Raw genomic sequence first — 16,839 nt, 5'->3', positions numbered from 1 at the left:
AACAATCAACTAATTTGTGGGTTGGCCAAATTATAGTAAACAGTCCAATCGGCGGCTAAAGACTGAAGGTATGTGTCCATTTTTGATGTACTTTCAGAAGCTATGAATGGGAAACGGAAAGCAATCTGTTTTTTATTGAATCTCTCCCAGGTGCAAGCCTTCTCTTGGGTTAATCTGACGTGCTGTTTTGATCTGGACATGGTAACCAGGAGGGGAACCTTCTTATTACTAACACAGTGCAGGAAGACTATTTCCAATTATTCTGACTTCTATATGATTGTATGAGATACCAACACAAATATTTAAAATACGGGCAGTGCTACCTATCATTTGAAGTACATCAAAATAATGGAATGTAGTACATAGCAACAATAAGTTACACATAAATAACACTGCCTACACTTCCCTTATATTAAAATGGCCACAGAGGCGCATAACTAGAAAGGACCAGGCGTTTTCCTGTGGCCAGTTAAGCGGTGTGATCCAGCATGTCAAACAACGATGACTGCACTTCTAGATTGGTCAGACATGCTCCACATTCGAGGAACAGGGCCATGAAGGCTGGTAACTGGTAACATGAGTCCATGCTGATCACAAAATCACACTGAGACACTCACAGACATAGGTCAGCCTCAGGAAATTGCATCGATCCAGAGACACATATTTCATTAAGTGAGAGGCCCCTTTAGCAAATAACATGAAAATAGGCTTGCATAATATCCAAGACTACAAATTGCTGGACAGTCACGGGCAAGAATAGTTCAGGGATGAGCATTTACACTGGGGTAGAGTAGAACTCAACCTCTGGATGAAAAAGTAAGATCCTCTGTTCATAAAGTAAGTCAACCAATTTCTGGTCATGGAAATATTCTGAGATCAAGTAGACTTACTGTGTCAGAAAAGAGCATTTGAGAGGACAAGTGAAGACAGCATTTTGGCCCAAATAAGCCCGCACTAAATGCAAAAGTCACAAAGCATGGAGAGACCTTCAAGCCTCCCAATAACCTTCATTTAAAAACAATCTAGAGATTAATGTTTAAATTGACTGCATGAGAGTAAAACTGTTACAACAAAATTGCTGTTTAAGAACCTCCCCAGGACAAAATTTGAAGACGAAAATCCCAGATTATATTAAACTTGGGTGGAGTTTTGGACTACTGTGGCGCTTTTTGTTCAGGAATAATTAGAGTTCGGGCATAGAAAGGGGTTTTTAGGGTTGAGAGATTGATTGTAGGGGTGATAGTTTATTTTAGGATTCACAGATAAGTGCTTAGGTGTATGAGGGGTTTTTAAATTTAAGAGAGGAGTGTAAGGATGGTGAGGGGGTTTTAGGGTTCATGGAAAAAAGTTTCGGGTGGAGAGGGGTTTAAAGGACTCTGGGATAGGCAGAATTTAGCCATTGACAAAGTTTTGTAGGGTTCAGAGAGTTAGTAGTTTAGGGTGATGAGTTCTTAGAGGTCGTGGATGGCTAGTGTTTAAGGGCAGTGAGGGTTTTTAGGGTGTTTTAAGTGGGATGGGCGGGTTTAGGGATAGAAATTGGTGGAGTTGGGGTAGTGAGTGACATGGTTCAGGTCTGGTGGATTTCTGGGGTAGAAAGAGCATTTAGGCTTCAGGGATGAGTGTAGTTTAGGTGTGGTGAGGTTTTAGAGGGGTGGATTGTGAGGGTTCCGTGATGGATGGCTTTTTCAGGTGGGGATGGATCAGCAAATTAAAAGCATCCAAATTGACAATGTTAAAGGAAAACGTGATATGGCCCTTGAAGTAAAGCACTGAAATAAGTATGACAATATTGTCTGAAAAAAAGGCCTGGAACCATGGCATTTAGACTTCAATACTAAGCATTTGAAAGCAAACATCGATCAAAGACATTCTAGGAGTTTTTTCTACAAAAAGGGTAAACCCCATTCATACCATTAGATAGTTTAGATGAAATAGTTTCTCGGTAATGTTAATCCAAGAAATCGTTTTACTATGAAATCACATACAACCAGACTGAACCTGCTTGGAACACTAAAATTTTAAAGAAGTGTGCCACTAATATCCAGAGGCCGCCACCACCCCTCAAGAAGCTGAAAACATTAGGCTGGTTGGCCCCCTATGTATATTTGAGGAAGCATTTAATTCCGGGACACTAAATTAATGTTGAAATCAAATGAAATACCAAAGTATGAATAAGAGCAATCATATGCATGCACTAAGAACAGTTTATATTCTGGTTTTGTTTGCAGCAAAAAACTGTATACATCTGAAAGACCTACTGTACACTCAGACAATCCTGATCCTTTTTTCTATAACAGCTGCAATTTACAAGACAAAGTTCTGAGAGGACTTACTTAGCTCTTATAATCGGATTTCTTTTTGAGGGAGGGGGGCAATATGTCAAAAGTAGGCCAAATGTTGAACCAATGTCAACTATTTTAGTATGCAATGGAAGAACAGAGCACAAAAGACTGTCTCTGGAGTTGTTATTACTTTAGTTTGCAGTGTGCGTCCCAGCTGATATTGTGCATTCCTTCTTAGGAAACTGATCAGAACTCACATTGCAGTACGCAGAGCTATTTAGTCATACCAACCATTTGGAGATCAGATGCAAGGAAATAAAGATTTAAAGAAAATTAAAGCTCACCTAACCTGTAAGTTATGAGTATGGCGAGAATGTGGAACCCAAGCAGTTGCCCTGTTGAGACAGGAATAATCAACTTGTATGACTATGTTTAACAAGGAAAATGGATGCTTCGCGTCATACGACTGGATATGACAAGCCAGATCACTAAAAGTATCCCATCAAAACAAGTGTTCTGAAGTAAGGACATGTCACAGGACAAAAATGTTCTTTACGTCAAATATTAATCCTAAACATGTATAGAAAATGTGCATTTTTGGGAATGCAGCTTAATTGTTGACTTGAACCAATGTACGTCTGTTCTTTAAGAGCAGAGGTGCACATTTTAGATCTTGAAGAATAAAAGAGAACTCATTTCAGTTAGAGGGCTTGAATGGGTGGGCTCTAAATATGTTCCTATAATCTGTTATACTTACCTTTACTAGTAACATACTTTCTTGACCGAAAATTTCTTTTTTAAAGGACTATGAACAGCAACATGCCTACCGTACCTGACAGTCCTAAAGAGAAAAAGAGGCAAATACCACTACTTACTCAAATCAACTTGGGTGAGTATTGAAGCACTTAGTTCTAGATTAGTTTTCTTGCGCAGCCTATGTTAAGACAAACACCACTACTCATCAGTAACCAGATAAATTGAGCATTAGTCAGGCAAAAGCCCTAATTGGGTCAACTGTCAGCCACGATTGTGGTCAATTGCTTGTGGTGAAGGGCTGGTAAACATGGATGGACTGATAAACTTCAGACCATATGTGCATGCACCATAGAGTTCCATCAACCTCTTGAGCACCAGATGGTTCCTTGTTCTACCGCAGCAGCGTAATACAATGTCATGAATCCTTTTAAAGTCCACACCTTCAGCAGCACTTGACCATGATACAATAAAATTCAAGATTAGCAGCAGTTATGTTTTCTGAAAGCAGCCATGTTCTTCAACCAAGCTGGGGCATCATCAAAAATTTCAAATTTCTTGGACAGTTTCTACCCTTCTAGTTGGACATTATACATTGGTGTTGCTTGTTGGGCCGGACCATCAGGCAAAATTTAACTCAGGCTAGAGATAATGAATCATTGGCTTTGGTCACTGGTTAAGATGGCTCTATTTTTAGTTTCCCATGCTACCAAAGTAAAATCCATGAAAGTTTCAATCTGCAACAGTGTGTCTTTCTTATCTGGAATTATCCAAAATTGGCGCTTTGGAGTGAACTCGATGGTAGTCCATTTTGCTGTTTCCACTGCAACAGTATCCATCCAAAACAGAGCTGTTCAGGCGATAGGCCTAGTGAAATGTAGTCAGCAATCCAATTAACTGTAAGTCACCATAGGTATACAAAAGTTCCTCTGAATCACAGCAGAAAGAGGTACCATCTAGATTGCATCAACGCTGAGTCAAGCAGGTTAGAGTAAGTTTAGATTCTGTTCAGCAAATCATTTTCCCCAGAGACTAAAGTAGTTGCACTCCAGCATCCAAAGCAATTTAAGTGCACTAGCTCAGCGAAACAAAACGGAGCAAAGTTGATGTCAACCAAAGTGCCAGGTACACAAAATTTGGAGAAAAAAAAACAAGGGGGCCACAACTCTTGGTCCCATGTTCAAAAACTGACGCACTTCCCTGCCACGTGGTGTACATTTCACCATGGAGATCAGCCTTTATCCAATTCTTCAACAGAAGTGTTGTGCTACATCCAATTTTTGTTGCAGTCTATTGCTTTTGAAACGTGGTTGAGAGCTGATGGGAGATTTACTAGACAAGGACTCTGAACATGTATGAAAGAGGTCTGGCTCAGTAGAGGGAATAGTGTTGAAGAAAAGGCCACTGGCATCCTTTTGTGCCCACCCACACCAATGTGTCAAACACAGAATAGCACCCATACACAAAATGTCGTTACATTTGATAAGCTGATGCTATGCTAACATAGCCACGCTCAGGTTCTGAGAATCAAACTCAAACATGGAAACGCCCTTAAAATGCATTACAAGTATTTCACTTTCACCCACTGAAACTGTGATAAAAGGCAAGAAAGTAGTGTAGAGTTGCACATCCTCTGTTTTCATTGTTGCAAAACTGAGCTTTGAACAAAAAAGACATTTAAATTGATATACAAAACCAGGTGAGTAAAACGTTCAAGTGGAAGGAAGTCTGAAACAATTAGATGTGTTGTGCTTACCTGTGACTCGACCAACATTTAAAAAGCAGCAAACACATTGTAAACTCACATTTACCATGGAATAATAACTGGTGCATGCAACCGAAGAGAATTGTACATAACTTCCGTCCCTAGGAACAAAGTAGCTGCGCGCTAGTAACATACATCATGAAAGAAACACAAAGGAACGTATACATTTTATTCACATTTATTTTTCGCTTTTAGTGTGCTCACAGAAAATTAGAACACCTTAAGCAGGAGTTTAATAGCAATTTTTGTAAGCAAAGTTACATTCCATCTCTAAGTCAAATTGGTCAAAGCTTCTCCAGTATTTACAAAACGTGATAGACAAGATGCTACACAAAAAAAGAAAAAACATTGCATCTGAAGAGTTTTCTGGAATTCTGAAAGACGACTGGAAAGAAATCAGTCTGCTGTAATCAAAAACATACCACAGTATAAACAGTAACCATTCCACTTATCACAGCTTTGTTGAGTTTAAAATTTGTGTTTAAAAGGTCCAAGATGACTGCAAGTTTTACAAAAATGGGCAGGGTGGAAATTTTGCAAACTTCATGTGCTTCTGAATATCAAGATTTCCTTTTTATACAATAGTCACAGTTAAAAACACCCTGCTGGTAATACATAATTACATTTGTTTTATTAAGGTCATAACCAGCAATAAACAATAAAGCCTATACAACTTGTATTTCTACTTAATCACCGACTGGTACAGCTAACATGAGATAAGTGAAAAGTTCCTATGGTTTAAATGAATTACTATAACTAGGATTCTTTTATCTGGGTATTGATTTTGTATTTTTCCACCTTACTCAAGACCTGTAGTGTTGTAAACCTTATAGAATAACCTTCCTCAAAATAACATCGTAATAACTTTCTTTAAAAAAATAACAAAAAAAGACTTAACCCCTTTACACATTTAGCGTGGCACATTGTAGCCCCTTTACATCATGTGGCACATTGTGTTGGCAATCTCGTGCACCACCCCAAGTTTCCACCTGTGCCCCATCACTTCATTTTGATACCCCTTATTGACCCACCCATCTCCTTCATGTATGGGTATGTCCATTGAGTTGACAAAAAGTTTACATTTTTCATAAAAGATGCAAGTATGCAAAAAACATTAATACTGATGCGAAAAAAAAGGAAATAGGCGGGGGGCCACCAGAGGCAGATCTCTCCTCCGCCTGTTGGAATGGTGGTTTAACAGAGCGAGCTGAGATGGGATCTGTAAGGGAAGAGGGAGGGGAAAGAAAAAAAGAAAAACATCTTTTTAAATCAATCCCTGGTTGTAGAAAAGTTCTCCAGAACCAGTACCTGGCACCACTCCAACAAACAAACAATGGGGAGGGGAGAAAAAAGTCCTTTGATTATCTCAAAAACTGCCATGGGTTTCATTTACTCTGCCGACTCGGTTGGCGGGGCCTCTGTACTGGGCTCGGAAGGTGCTTCTTGTGTCGGGGCTACTGCTGGTTCTTCTGATTTGGGGGGCTCTTGTTCGGTGGAAGTGGCTTCGGGGGCAGCACTTGGTGCCTCCTCAGCCGGCTTCTCAGGCTCCTCTGCTGGTTTGGGTTCTTCTGCTGCTACAGGCTTCTCAGGGGCGGCCTCCTCAGGTTTGGCCTCAGGGGCTTCGCTGGGCTTAGCCTCTTCAGGGCTTGCAGCAGCGGGCTCTTCAGGAGAGGCCTTTGCCTCCTCAGTGTCCGCAGCCTCCGGGGTAGCTGCTGCCTCATCCTTGGCACCCTCGGCTGGGGCAGCAGCTTCACCCTCTGCCCCTTCACCAGATTCCTTCTTGTTGTTGTTCTTCTTGAAGGAGAAGCCACTCAGCTTGAAAGATTTCTTGAAGGAGAACCGCTTCTTCTTCTTCTTGGGGGTCTCGTTGCTTGTGGATGGAGTGGGTGTGGCACCCCCTTCAGCCTTGGCCGAGGGCTCTCCCTCAGCAGGGGAGGCTGGTTCTACGCTCTCCCCCTCTGCTGCCACCGCCTCCTTCTCCGCAGTGGGCTCTACTGGTGCCTGCTCCTCCTTGGCGGTCTCCTCAGCAGGGGCGGAGCCATTAGCCTGGACCTCCTCCTTACCAGCCTCAGCAGCTGCTGGGGAGGCATCTCCATTCACCTTCACGTGCCCATTTTCCTAAAAGAAATAATTGAATTTCAATAAATTGTCCAGTACAACAGAAACATAGTAACATGGTTTTGTCACAATGAGCACTATTGTCAAAAATTCTAGTGCATTAGTTAGTAAAACTTACATCCCATGGCTAGCTTGGTATAAAACCAAGAATTTAAAACAAGAAACTGAGGAAATGGCCCAAAATTGGATCTAGGAATACTTTCATCCACAAAAATTCAATCAGGTTTCTGCGCTGGACACAGCCCAATTTTCAAATCTCTATATGTTAAAATTGGATCCGGTACATTGTTTTTTAAACCAGTCAACAGAAGTTTCAAGAAGATATTTAGATCTGACTATATCAATGTCCAATGCTATACGATACACGGCCAACTTATTGATAACCAACTGATTGCTTAACTTCTTAACACGTTAAAGTTTAATTAAAAACAACACTTTTCACCTTGTAAATACGGTATGTGGGGGTGCAAGCTAGCTTACACCTTAAGCAGAGAGCCCCACTGCCATAGATGTTCGCAGCAACCATCAAACCCATTACAGAAGGCAAATTAAACAATAGATGCCATCAGTGCTGCATGTTTTTGTTCAGTTACAAAAAAGAATTACAATGAAAAACAATTTAAAGGCTGCATGGTGGAGTGGAACCAAAATGCAAGCGTAAACACACCCCACATTCCAAGAACTCACTGTTAAGCCACCCAACAGATAAAGTTTCTTTAAATTACCTGCCACACATACACACATTCGCAAAGCCTTTAAAAAAAGTTTACGAATCACAACATTACAAAGTAGTTATATATTTCTTGTAAATGGCTAATAAGCGTAGCTAGTCTCGTCTTTGTTAATCTAACTGAAGGGCGGACGGTCTAATGCAGTTTCAATTTTAGCTGCACTTAAATTTCACTTGTAACGAAGTAAGTAAAAGTGGATAGCCATGTGGGCTAAGAACGCGAAGACTTGTGAGATAACATCTCTCCATGGTAAGTAATTAAAAAAGCATACGTGCTTACAAAATAAATGGGGCACGCGAGAGGCCAAGAAACCTAAAATGCACAGATGTGCGAAGCTGTACCATTTGGACTTTAGTGTTCGCAGCCCGCATCAACAGAGTGCCTACAAGGATGTTCTTTCTCTAGGCCAGGGGAAATGGGTGTAGCTCCAGTGAGGAGACTACCGAAACTAGTGGCCCGATTGAGTGGGTGCGTTTTCGAAGTACTGCTATACTGGGATGGCTGCCTGTGCTTTTGGTTAAGGGGAGATAGCGGGCTTAAGTTTTGCATGCGTTGGGGAGTAATTTAACTACCCCAACAGGTTCAAAGTAGCGTTCGAGGACACGTCGCTCCAAATTTCTTTCACCCAATAACGATAAAAGTCCGTTTCCTTGCAGTGATGGGAAAAATAATGGAGTGGGAATTACCGTTTTCTTGAAGTTGAACAGCGGCTGGGATCTCAAGAATTTGAGCATCTTGGCCTGTCTCCCTCACTGAAGCGTCTCCTTCAGGCAGTCGCAGGGTGTTTGCTGGGGCGAAACCCGGAGCATCCCGTTATAATCTATAGAAAAAAAAGCTCAGTCCCTCCCTCAACAAGTGACCGGAAGAAACCGTACTCCAGGGTATCAAGTTCGGTGGGCTGGGTGGAGTTCTAGAAATGGGGGAGTCCCAGCTCCTCCTGGGAGGGTCTCGAGAGACACCCAATGTGATACGCGGACGCAAAAAACTGCCTTAACATCTGGGTTTCATTAACAATACCCCACTCCCACCCATCCCGTCGATCACACCGAGAGAAATAAACAACGAGAAGTAAGGGGAGTGGGCGGCGGCAGTACCGCTACGTGCCAGCAGGGAGCGCCACATACTCAATTTATCGATAGACACATTGCGCAGCGCCACCCGCCAGCCCTGAACGGGAATGCACCTAGTCCTCGCGGAGCATTAGCGTGCAGATCACGCCTTCCCCTGCTCTACCCCTTCCCTCCACCCCTCAGCAGCGGAGACAAAAGGTAGAGCCATCCAACATGGCTCACGGAGCGTCGCTTCCCCGACACAATGCCGCTCCGCGCTAAGGCAGCCGAATATCGCCGCCTGTTTGCATGAACCATTCAAGCAGGCGTCGAATTCGACACAAATCCAATCTCTTCAGTCTATTATGTGATCAGTGCATTGCTGTTAAAAATTTGTGAACCACGATGCGCAGATGGTACAAAGGCGTGGCAAGCCACAAATCCACTCTGGTGCACGGAAAAATCCTCGAAATAAGTAACTCAATTAAAATGCAATTGCAGGAAGCGAGCACGACGGTTGCATCGTCTGCCCATGGTTAGCAGCCGACAGCCTGTTGGCTGAGACAACGGGCGCGCGTGCTATGCCAGGGAGGGGAGACGGGTTCACCCGGGGCCGGGCAGAGCCTCGTCCTTAGTTCACACGGATTTCTGTGGAGGGGAAAAGGGGCATTTGGGTGCGTTGGAGAAGGATGGCGAGACAGACGCAACAACATGGGAGACAGACACGAGGAGTCGGTTGCGCATCACCAAAGAAAACCAAATAACGTGTACGCAAACAAAGAAACATCCAAACCACATTTACAAGCGCTTTCAAAGCAATATGCAAGAGCCTGTATCGTGCACGGGCGTCCAAACATCACCTTACCCAACAAATAAACCAAACCCCACAGGTTGCACCCACCCTCGCCCTGCACGCTGCCCCCGAGCCCCAGGTCTCATTACCTGTCCGTTGGCTTTGGAGGGCGAGGCGGCCACGGCTTCCCCGGGCTTGGCCTCGGCGGTGGCGGCGTCCCCCTTGCAGGCGCCGGTCTTGGAGAACTGGGTGCCCATGACGGATGCTTCGGGTAGCGGAGCTAACAAAGACTGCAGCGGCGGCAGCGGCGCGCACAGCCAGGACCCGCACTGCTCGGCTCCTCCGGCAGCAGAACAAAGGCGCGCTCGGGGGGCTGGGCTATGGGCTCCGCTTTTTTTCACTCGATGAATCAAAGTAGCGACTCAGGCACGGTGGCGGTAAAATAAAAAAAAAAACGGATGGGGGAAAACGTGCCCCGGTTTTATCGCGATTAATAATAATAAAAAAAGCAGATATCCCTGGATTTTGGAGCCGTAAACTGATAGAAACAAGGGGAAAAATGGAGAAATCTCCCCGGCCGCTAATAAGATGCGGAGTCCAACGCCCAAGTCCACAGATGAATGGGCTTCCCGGGTGATGACGACACCCCTAGGCCTGCGTCCTGGCCAATCAGCGCTCCGCCAGACAATGGAAGAGGCGTGGCCTCTGGAAGGGGAGCGAACAATGGAGCACAGGCTCTGCAAATGATTTGAAATCAGCCCAGACTGATAATTAATACCACCAAAAAAAAACACCCACCCTGGAAACAGCCTCCTCTAACAGGCGCTTTCCTTTCGTTTAATAATTAAAACAACATAGAACGGCACCCGTGTTTAAGTGTTCCCCTCTCTTTATTTAAAAAATAATACTGAAAGGGCTTTCTTTTCGATTAGACTTGGGAGAGCAGTGAATTCGTGGGGGTTGTCAAGTTGGATAATTTAATTCTTTCGACGGCTTCTGTTTCGCTTCAGCGGGGTAATCAACAGATTGCGCGTTTCTGTACCCCAAAATAAGAGATAATTATCACGCCCCCTTCTATTAGGGCACAGAATGCAAGTTCCAAAATAAACAAGGCGGAATTTCTGCTTGGAGGCTACGTGACTCTGTGGTCCACCAGATGTGTGAACAATGCGGGCTAGAGAAACCCTACCCTGCCTTCTTCGCTGTTTTTTTTTTTTAGGGTTTTCTCTAGGTTTGGAGAGTGGAAGTTTCTGTGGCCCCAATCACATTTCTCCAATCCGTATTGTTTTTTTTCATTTCTTAGGACAATCATTACGTGTCATGTGACCATCCGCCCCTTCCCCAATTATTGACTCCCAAATTAAGGAGAAGAATAGAATCCCAAAATGGGTGGAATTCTTCTCGGCTCTAATTTGTACCGCATCCCACGGGAAATGTTCATCTTGGCTCTGCGGTGTAAAGGCACTATTGATCGACGACCCCCACCCTCGTTTTCCACCCCGCCCTAAAAAGAGCAGCGAAGGCGGATTTATATCATGGGTTAAAAATGTGGCCGCTGGGAGACGTTTATTTCGAAGGGAGAGGAAGGGGTGTTTTTGTTCTCGAATGAAATCCGTGGCTGGGGGACGTGTATGCATGCGCTTGCTGCAAGGCTTCACTCCTGTTGCAGCATCCTTTCTCCACACCCACAGAAGGCTGCTCCGTTCGCCGAGCCTCACCATTTCCACTCCGGTAGCCAATGGGAGGTCGATCACAGGTGGTGCAAACGCGCAGCACCTGTGGACCTAGAGTGCAGCAGTGACAAGAGACACGTGGAGACCACACACCGTTGGGGCGTGCACAACATACAACTAAAAGGCGCGCTTCTCTTGCTGTGTGTTTGACTCTGAATACCGTTGTGTGCCAGGATGTGTGTTTGTGGGCTGCGCGGCTGTGTTTGTGCCGATGTGGCAACGAGTTGTGAGTCAAAGCAGCAGCTCGCCTGTATTATGGTCGAGGTGGGGGTGTGTGTGTTTTTTAACTGTGCCAGAATCGAGGGAGGGTGAATTTCTGCACTTGTGTTGGTGCAGATGGTGGTAGTCTGCACGGAAGCATCCGAGTGACTGTCAAGGAGATGGTTCCTGTCTTGGTTGTGCGAGAGTGTCATGCGTTAGGGCTGTGTGAGTCTTCGCCAGGTCAGTTTCTGGGGCAAGGCAGCTGGTGATAGCGATGTTATTGTCCCCGGGAGGTCTGTGTCAGCTCTCTGCTGAAGGCTGCTCAGTGGACTGATGTCTTTCTGGTTTCAGGAGAATTCTGTCCATTAATAAAGCTGTGTGGCTCCAGGGAAGGACTGTAGTCTGCTGATGTCTGTTTCTGTGTGTATGTTAGGAATTCACAGACAGGACTGTGTTAGTGCTCATTGGGTTGCCCTGATGTATGTGTGTGTGGTTTCAAAGAGAGCTCTGCCAGTAAGGCTGTGAGAGTCCTGGGTAGGGCTGGGCATGAGATGTCTGTCCCCGAAAGGCCCGGGTCAGCCCCATGGGTGGACTGTCACGGTGAAGATGTCTGTATTGTATTGTAATTGCATTTAAATAGCGCTTACTACCCCTGACGAAGCATCGAGGCGCTTAGGTCTCGAGATGGCTCCGTCTTTCGGTCAGAGTCAGCGCGTCGTCCGCTGATCCGCCATTAGAGAGGGAGGGGGAGGCAGAGACCACGAGAGGGAGACAGGAGACACTGGAATTAATGCCAGACGGGCTGCGAGCCAGGAACCACTGGAGGAGGGGAAACGTGCAGACCCCTCGCCCTGACATAGGATGCCGGCCCGGGCAAGGGGCTTTCCAGATGGGCGTTCCTCCCTTGACTGCTCATTGGGGTTTTTTTATGGGCTAAACCACAACTATGTATGTTTGATTCAACTATTTTTTAAATGGTATCAGCTGCTTGTAATGTGCGTGACGCGTTCCTGTCAGTCACTGGCATCCTTGAACGGAGCGTGGCAACACCTGAAGCGTTTGTGTGAGAGGAGGGCGGCCTTGTTGTCCGAGTGGCATCACATGACGGCGTGTGACTGTGCAGTGGTGGCGGGTCTGACATGCACGGCGCCTCTGCATGTATCCCACTCTCATCATCGGCTAGCAATGAGCTAGTTTCCATGGCAACGCTGGGTGAAGATGGCGAGGTGCTGGAGAAGGGGGTGCCATGGACGTATGTGTTGGGTGGGGGTAAGAGGAGGGGGGGGGGGCTAGGGACAGATCAGATCCACTCCATGTCCCCGAGGAGGGTGCAGCTGGCACAGTGTTAGAGCAAACGGGGGGGGTGGGGGGGGGGGGGCGACCGGAGGAGACAGGGGGAAGAAACAGAGGACGGCATTATCCTCGTTTTTCGACTCGATTCGCGGTTTTTTTTCAAAGCCGCCCCAGCCCAGCTGAAAAGAACATGGCAGGCTGGCACTCTGACACTATTGTGATTTTAACCAGCCAAAAGCCTGCTTCATTTAGGTAGCGACGTGCAATCACTTGCCAAGTGCCATTTTTTTTCCTTCAAACTACCTAACGTTGAGAGCGTTGGTGGTGGGCGGTGTTTGGAATTCAGAGGAAGGGTAGACGTTCCTCCCTCTTTGAGAGCATATTCCCATTTCCGAGAAATGCTTCCTCTGTCCCTTGACAAACTGCAATCGCGGTAGTATAATAGAGCCTTGTGTTTAAACAGTGTACTTGCAGCATATATTACATTTAAAAACTGTAAAGTGGGAGATTTTGTTAAAAAATCATGGAAATGCATTTTCCCTATTGACTTATATTGAAGCATGGCCAATTTGGGGCGGGAGACAGCTAAAATAATAGGGCATTTTTTTTTGTCTAAAAAATCGCGAATATCCTGTCCGACTCGGGTCTGTTAAGGTGATGCATTTTGATGGCAGCCAGGCTAGAATGGGCTGGCCTTTTGAAGGTAGTAAATACTTGCTACTTTCGCAATGGGGGTCATCGGGCGAGCCATGTCCTAATAGCTCTTAACTTATAATCAGTTTTATAGGTCCCCAAAACTGTAGCGCCCACCAAACATTCCACTAAACGGGGAGGACAAAGTGTTCATTTAGAATGCCCAGTCATTGCCTTAAATCAGAATTGGACCTTTCAAATTAGATTCTGTGGAATTTTGAGGTACTTTTACTTTCCTTGAATTAACAACCATCGTATTTTTAAAACTGCAGACTCATTTGAAGGGTAGACCAGTATCTCACTAGCATAAGGCCCACTAGGCATCAATGCTGAGTTAGAAACTAAAATCAGACTTGTCTAATGGTTCAAACTAGCCTTGAATGGGGCCTTGGTGGCACTTCCTACTCTGAATGCAGCACTTTAACTTGCGGTCAAGTGGGATGTGCCAGTGAGGCACAATGGCCAGTCCTGCCTTGATCACAGTAAAAGTTCTAGCAATAAGTTTCTTTTAGTCAACTAGGACGAAATTGTGACAGGCTCACTTCACGGCTTTGAAAAGTAAGCATTGTAGGTACAATAGTAAAGTCTTCTAGAAAAAGAGGCGACCTGGGCTGGGCAATTATTCAACATAACGTGGTCCCTATGTGGGAAGTGTAGCCCTTGGCTTTCATGGCAATAGTATCATACTAGGGATAGAAAAAAAACTCTTAAATGAGTAAGTTTAAGTTCTTCTTTTAGTACCTTTATTTATACATATCTCATTTAAGAATATATGAATCAATTTGAACTGTATAATGTAAACCTTATACAAGGTGCTCTTAAAAGGTGACAGTGCAGTGAAAGTGATATATTGTGAACAAAAAGTGCCTGCGTGCTACGATCAAAAATATATGTACATGTATACATGTGGCTCAGAGGGACGATAGAATATTTGTGTTCAATGCACGTAAATTGAGTGTTGATATCCACCATGTAATTCTTAAAAACACAGGGGCATATTATCAAGGGGGTTTATCTCCACTTTTTTGGCTTTAAAAGCCAAGAAAGCAGAGATAAAATTATCTCCCTATTACCTAGCTGTCGGTAACACCAGTTTGCGACAGCTAGTAGGAGATAGCGGCCATCTTGGGCCCCACTTTGCATGTCAGAGAAATTTATCACTAATGACATGCAAAGTGGGCGTGCCAAGATGTCAGCGACTGGAAACAGTCGCTAACATCGCTATCTCCTATTACCAACTTTTGGAGTTATTCGCGCTAAGCGCAAATATCTCCAAAAGCTAACACCTGCCCCGAGCAGTTCTTAGCCATGTTATCCAATGGGAGGTGGATAACATGGCTAAGAGCATTAGCTCGGTAATGCCTGAATATCGCAGACTTTTCATCGATATTCATGCATTGCAGCCGATTTTTATCGCATTTGCGATAAACCTTGGTAATACCAAGGTTTATCTGCGATAAAAATCGCCGCAGGTCGGCGATACATTTTTGTCTCTAACCAAGCAATAGCAATAATTATCGCTATTGCTTGGTAATATGCCCCACAGTCCACATATGATGTTCGTCAATGTTTAGACCCCTGAGCATAGGTACTTTAAGCAGGGTCATCATCAGGACGCAAAATATGTTAAGGGGACCCCAAAGTATTGGAGCAGAAAGTCCCACAATCGAGCACATGTCAGACAATATTTCCTGGATGATCCTACCTAAATACCTATGCTCAGGGGTCAAATAATTGTACAGCAGTGAAGCAGCATCTGCATTCTCGACTCCATCTCACCTGTGGTTGCCACCAGAATGGCCATTTGGGACACTGGGCAAATTGCCAGGAGGGTGGATGCAAATCGGTGGCTTTTTGATGGGCGCCAAGTTACAGCCTCCTGGGTGTTGCGGTGAATCTGACTGCTGTGTTTTCAGACGAAAGTAGCCGGCTTCACAGTACCGTTATTACTAAGAATGCACTGTGACACCCTACATCAGAAGACAGTGTGCTAATGCGGTTCTGATGCTAATACGTGCATGTCTGTCCAACACTGTCATGCAAGAGTTTCCTTCAATGGGTTACAGCTAGACCTTTACTTAAAATTTTTTAGATAAGCATGATTTTCCATAGATCCCAGCTAACTGGCTGCCCTCAGCTTGTGTAGTTTCCTGTTTTCGTTTTGGTTGTGCTGACTGATTTGTCTTTTGGGCTAGTTGATTTGAGTATAAACGTCTTGCCGCAAGGGGCATTCACAAGGGAAAGGTAAACAAGAACATTTATTCTTGGGAAAAGATGATGAAAATGAAGGTCTTTTGATGAACCGCATTGTCAACGCCTAATTTTTACATGGTCACCCTCCTTATGTAGCACTCGAAAAACCAGTACTTCCCGCAAGAATTATGCAACAACAACAAAAATGAATTTGTCCACCCCTAGTCGTAGCTCTCTTGAGAGGAGTAGGAGACGCAAGCGATCTAAGGCTGAGAGCAGCCAAGTAAAACGGTATGCCTCAGCCAGGCTGTGCTGCACCCCAATCCGACAAATTAAACTTTGTGGAGCTTAAAATTGAGCATCAGGGTATGGCCACAGTTTTGTGTTAATGAGAAAGTTAAGTAAGAGTGATATATTGTACACGTCCAAAAAATACATTTTCCTTTTTTTTTGTATGCTATGTCATTCTTATTTATTCTTCCATCATTTCTTGCTCATGCTCTCTTATTCACCATCCTCTCTACTTTTCCAACATTCATACTCAATTACAAACGTTTCATTTTTTTTAAATAAACAAGTATGTCTCTCGGGTGCCCAAACAAATCAGTCAGAAAAATATTCTGTTACCACTTTCTCTGCCAATAAGTTGGTTTCACCATATTCACTTTCTCTTTTTACTTCTCAGATAGCCCTATTTTTGCTTTTATTCTAGCATTCGTGTGTGATTCCTCTGCACTTCCCACTCTTGTCTTGGTGCAGCCTGTCCCCCAACCATTCCTTCATATTTCTTGTTTCATGGTCAACCATAGACCCCTCCACCCACATTATCGCTGATCTGCCTCAAACAGTCTCAAGATTTGATCCCTAAGTCATTCCTTTGCCGTCTTTGTTGTTTCCCAGTGCACTTGTGGCACTCTTGGCTTCTTTTGGTTCATGAGTCAGTGCAGTGTTAGGAACCTGAGCAGTGTACCTCAGGAGTAGATGCTATTGTGGCCATCTACATCTGAAAGTGACGCAATAAGATGTGCAAGAAGTGTGATTAAAACTATGCACCTTAACCTGCTCTAGATCCAAGCCACAGAATGGTGCACTCTTAGAACATCATGCAAAGCCCCAATTCTACCTCCCTGGGGATAGAGACAGATATACATTTTGAGGCTTTAGGACAGGGAGTCAGGCCACATGCCTGGGCAGGCCACCCACCCCTTAAAAAAATAATCCCTGGTATCTAGTGG

At 44.6% G+C, this 16,839-nt stretch overlaps 1 protein-coding gene across 2 annotated transcripts; it reads right to left on the bottom strand.

The window, feature by feature from the left end:
- Nucleotides 1-4,962: 4,962 nt before the first annotated feature.
- MARCKS (myristoylated alanine rich protein kinase C substrate) lies at nucleotides 4,963-11,161 on the bottom strand. Of its 2 annotated transcripts, none has more exons than XM_086926831.1 (2): nucleotides 9,641-11,161; nucleotides 4,963-6,918 (listed from the first exon to the last, which is right to left on the bottom strand). In XM_086926831.1, the coding sequence occupies exons 1-2, from the start codon at nucleotides 9,746-9,748 to the stop codon at nucleotides 6,190-6,192; spliced, it is 837 nt and encodes a 278-aa protein (XP_086782957.1). In that variant the 5' UTR covers nucleotides 9,749-11,161; the 3' UTR covers nucleotides 4,963-6,189. The 2 variants fall into 2 exon arrangements, with proteins under 2 accessions (XP_086782957.1, XP_086782958.1); XM_086926832.1 differs by lacking the exon at nucleotides 9,641-11,161 and adding an exon at nucleotides 8,336-8,501.
- Between the last annotated feature and the right edge of the window lie 5,678 nt (nucleotides 11,162-16,839).

This window comes from Lissotriton vulgaris, chromosome 6 (assembly GCF_964263255.1).
Source record: "Lissotriton vulgaris chromosome 6, aLisVul1.2, whole genome shotgun sequence".
Taxonomy (NCBI): domain Eukaryota; kingdom Metazoa; phylum Chordata; class Amphibia; order Caudata; family Salamandridae; genus Lissotriton; species Lissotriton vulgaris.
This window is presented reverse-complemented; position numbering and strand designations above follow the sequence as displayed.

What these genes read in the sequence shown, in the direction of transcription:
- MARCKS (XM_086926831.1), bottom strand. Translation starts at nt 9,748, where the DNA reads ATGGGCACCCAGTTCTCCAAGACCGGCGCCTGCAAGGGGGACGCCGCC. An exon ending in CCTCCAAAGCCAACGGACAG is followed by an intron (nt 6,919 to 9,640) that starts GTAATGAGACCT and finishes TATTTCTTTTAG; the next exon opens with GAAAATGGGCACGTGAAGGT.